Source organism: Augochlora pura, chromosome 1 (genome assembly GCF_028453695.1).
Source record: "Augochlora pura isolate Apur16 chromosome 1, APUR_v2.2.1, whole genome shotgun sequence".
Taxonomy (NCBI): domain Eukaryota; kingdom Metazoa; phylum Arthropoda; class Insecta; order Hymenoptera; family Halictidae; genus Augochlora; species Augochlora pura.
The window spans coordinates 3541050-3545323 of record NC_135772.1 but is presented as its reverse complement, the minus strand read 5'-3'; the positions used below and the strand labels follow the sequence as shown (position 1 = coordinate 3545323).

General features: G+C 32.6%; 1 protein-coding gene across 1 annotated transcript; it reads right to left on the bottom strand.

Moving 5' to 3' along the window:
- Positions 1–3060: 3060 nt before the first annotated feature.
- On the bottom strand, positions 3061–4148 carry LOC144468121 (protein transport protein Sec61 subunit gamma). The gene is made up of 4 exons (XM_078177331.1): positions 4013–4148; positions 3567–3673; positions 3381–3483; positions 3061–3307 (listed from the first exon to the last, which is right to left on the bottom strand). Exons 2-4 carry the CDS (start codon positions 3658–3660, stop codon positions 3298–3300), a joined length of 207 nt encoding a protein of 68 aa, XP_078033457.1. The 5' UTR covers positions 3661–3673; positions 4013–4148; the 3' UTR covers positions 3061–3297.
- Positions 4149–4274: the final 126 nt, after the last annotated feature.

Here is a 4274-nt window from a genome sequence, read left to right as displayed (position 1 = left end):
GGGAGAAAGATTGCATGCATTCCAAGAAGACATGGGTGAATATAATGATCAGCGATATAACAGAGAAAAATTAGAATTAATCTAAATTCGTATAGGTAATTAAGTGGGGAAACCTGGTATAAACTAGAAGGCAATAATTAATTTTCATGAATTTATTTTAACTATCAAATTGATCCAATCTTTTTTAAGATTAGAAACGATAATAACTAATAATATTCACAATATGTTTGGAGGGTATCATGTTTGACATCCTTGCTGGATCTCCCTTGTTACGTCTGGTAAATCAGATTCTCCTGGATCTCCTTCCCGTCTCTGTTAATTACAAGTCTGTAGTCTGTAAGTCGATTTATTATATCGTAACTGCGCGCTCCTGTGTCTTCTTTTTCGGTACCTTCATTCACTTTTTGTTTCTCATTTCTCCCCTCTTCACTTTCTATCTTCTTCCCTTTCATTTTTTAACATATCCCCCATATACTCGAATTGTAGTGTTCAGTATAGTACACTTAAAAACATTCCTTTGAAAGTAACCCTTTCTTGCAAGTAAGTAACCAATTCCTTCAATGTAAGTACTGTGACATTCTAAGGTATAATTAATACAACGGATTAATTTAAGATTAGAAACGGATTGTCTTTGCAGTATTAAAGAAACAATCGTGCGTTAATATCGAGCGTTCGCAGGGTTCCTGGTTAAACATTCTAAATTCTTCTATATGTATAGGGCCTTAATAGTAATTAACGAGAAGATATAAATACGAGAAGATTAAGAACAATTACCGGTGAATGCTATAAGCCGTAACTCATTGAAATCCCGAAAGTTTAAGATCGAAATAGATAAGAGAGATCACTGCAAAGACATTCCGTTGGTTTAAGTGAAAATCGAGAGAGCCTGTTTTAAAATGAAACGCATTATTTTGTATGTGACTATTTCTCGATTTACCAGTGAGAGAAAATATGTAACTTAGTATGTAAGTCTTCTGATATTGATTGTGACTATCACATTGTGACGCGATTGCGAGACGCGTTCAAAGGATACTTATAATTATACGAATAATCGAATGATATTTAATATTATATATATACATGTATATATATATATGTGCATATTTTATACAGATATATACAGTAATGCGCGAGCGTTATTAACAGTTGATGAACGGTTAATCACGTGACTATTAAATGTTTCATTAATATGACATGAGCCGAACGACATACCTCAACTTTATTGTGGGTAGTTACCCTCCCCTTGTGCGTTTGCCTTTGTAAATTGATTTCCCAAACGTTTAATGCTGCCTATGTAATATCTGGACTATGGACGTTTAAGTAAATTCACGTTTCATTCGATCCGCTAAAAGCTTAATTATAGATTTAAAAGAGGAACTTTAATGAATTTTAATAATCTGTAAACGTTCACAGTCTATCTCAACTCTGATCATGTTCTAGTTGAAATTTTAATTGTCGAATCACGCAGTGCGTACATTGGGTGACAGTGATATGCGAGGGAATGCCAAAGAACCATCAGAAACATTGATCAGAGTCTATAGAACAAGGGACTATGTAATTATATTTTGTTACGCGAATATTATTACGTGGGATCAGCGAACGCACACTGGGGCTACGCTTACGCGTTCTTGCAATTTACAAAAATTAGTTTAATAGTGAAACGCTTCAAAGTCCACGGACTAAAATGCTTTTCATCGTCGGAATGTTACCGTCAATTGATCTAACGAAGGAGAAGATTTTTCTTACACTTCGTCGGACGGAAGTGAGACAAAGTCTTCCTCTTATTGTTTTTCTTCACAGTATGCGATTTAAGGAACTAACCAATTTATACTTGACGAATCTGTATGATTGTGCGTCGACTAAAATTTTGACACGTTTATCGGGTAAAAGTAAAATTTATTTACTGAATTTTACCGAGATATATTTTTGGGAAGGATTTACCGCAGAGTTTCGTAAGGGATATTACCTCAGAGATAAAGTGGTCACAAAAATTCTGTCAAAACTTTATTTACAAATATCATTTAATTATCTTTTCGCTTTAAGTGGTCATCAGCTCTCTGAAGTTATATTCATGTATTCTGAAATATAAAAAAGTATAAATGTGTTAGTCATCCGAGAATGTTAAGTATAGTTGTAAATGTGCAAGACGAATGTCAACACGTAACAGTCACACACGTGTGGTGCTACATATATTATATATATTTGCTTTTTTTATATAAATTTTATTAAGTTGCCTGAAGAGAGTATTTAATAGTTTAATACACATGTTAAGCATGTAATATCAACGTCTATTTACTAATGCAGTGAGGTCAAGGAGTAACATTATTGGACATACTATTTATGATATGAACCTTTTTTTTTTTTATTCATCATTTTACATGAATCTAGAAACATTAATGTTTAAAGGACGGGCTATTTTTTTTCTCTGTCTTTTTCGGTATTCGAACATTTTTAATAAAAATTCAAGCAAAAATGTAAATCTACGCGGCCCGTCCATTAAATGTTAAGCATCTTACTAATGCTACTGACAAATTGAAAGGATTAATGAGTATTGGATCTGTAAGAAATTTATTGTAAGCACTCGTATTCAATCATTTTTCACATATAATACGCGGACCGTTTGAAAGTATTGCATTTTGTAATTGCAGTATACAGTTATCAAGAGCTACGGATAAAATTGATAAATTATAAAATGTATTTCGATAGTTGCGTTTGCTATCAATACATACTGCCATTATTGAAATCTCAGATGTTGTGAGCAACAGTATCTGTTTCATAAGTTCATCCTTTTATTAGTAAAATGTATTGAAAAGTCTTTCTAGAAAATAAGAACAGAGTTATTCTAATAACACGTTAGCAAACAGTATATAAGATTCTATTTGTCATAACAAAATCGTACTATTGTTTCTTTTATTACCGAGTACCTGGCCATGGTTTTCCATGCGACAGCTATTTTTCCTTAGGAGAAATGCATTGAGTTTAAACTAGAAAAATGGCTGAACAAATTTTATCGTTGTAACCTAAGGAAAAATTTTATTCTTTAAATAAAAGTGCCTTCGATACTAATAATTTTGTTATTTATTTCATATCACCTGCTTCCAAGTGAGATTAACAAATTGCTTCTTCATATATTCATTTTATTATAAAACATATCATTATAATATACACACACATTCATTAATTTAATCATGGTCATTTTAGAACTTAATGCAATTTATTTCATAAATAAAAATACACGATGAGGATGGGAAGAATTGCCTTACTAAACCTTCAATGCACCTAATTTGCAAAGAGTGTTTATGAGCCTCTGAAAATTAAACGGAAATTAAAAAATACATAAAAAATTCACGAGTAAACATAAGGTTAAATAGTATACTTACACAATAATGTTGTTAATTGGAATATGTATTAATTTGACAAAGAATCCTATGAAGCCCATTATACAAAAGCCAATAGCTGTGGCCAAGGCAATTTTCTGGAACTCTGAGGAAGAAGAAATGGTTAAGTATCTTACTTATAAAACTGACAATAAAATTAATGAATTCTTTTAAAATATGGAGCCTCACCTTTGCGGTCAGGTTTCGTGCACCGCTTGACAAGACGAATACTGTCCTTAGCAAATTGCCTGCCAGGCTCTGTCAGCTTTTTCATCTGATCCATTGTGTTTGGTGAACTGTAAATAAGGTAAGTTGAAACTCTGACATTTACACTGATTCGGGTGCACGAGTTATACACAAATATATGAATAAAAATGACGCAAATATTTATGCAAACGGTACAGAAAATGTACGTGCAACATATGCTTTTGGCAGTCGGAGTAAGCCACGCGAGTTATATCGTGTGAATATTAAGTTATATTTAACTGCAGCTAACTGTAGTTTTAAACAGGTTAATTACAGAAAACACGAGTAACAGGTTAAATGAAATATTAATTCCTCCACTGTCACTTTATAACTTTCAATTTAAAGTTGATGAATGTGTAATAAATGGTTGATGGAGATAATATACTTACGGTGTGTACAATCGGAGAACACTTTACAAAATGATGTTTGACATACGAAAAACTACGTTTCAGAAGATTCGAGGCGCTACGTGGACACTGTCAGACACTGTGCTGTAAGAACGTCACTTCCTGTCGCTTCCGAACCAGTGACGTTGACTTTCTGTATCTCGGCGCCAATTTGATTTAAAAGCAAAGTAAAACGTAGAAAATTATCATAGAAGAAGACTTGGTTAACATTTTGTTATAATTTTGTATAGATTTCATACCTATT

Bases quoted from the DNA above. Each gene is read 5' to 3' on its own strand.
- LOC144468121 (XM_078177331.1), bottom strand. From the start codon at position 3,660: ATGGATCAGATGAAAAAGCTGACAGAGCCTGGCAGGCAATTTGCTAAG. The intron at 3,484-3,566 runs GTGAGGCTCCAT...CTTCTTCCTCAG, and splicing joins CACGAAACCTGACCGCAAAG to AGTTCCAGAAAATTGCCTTG.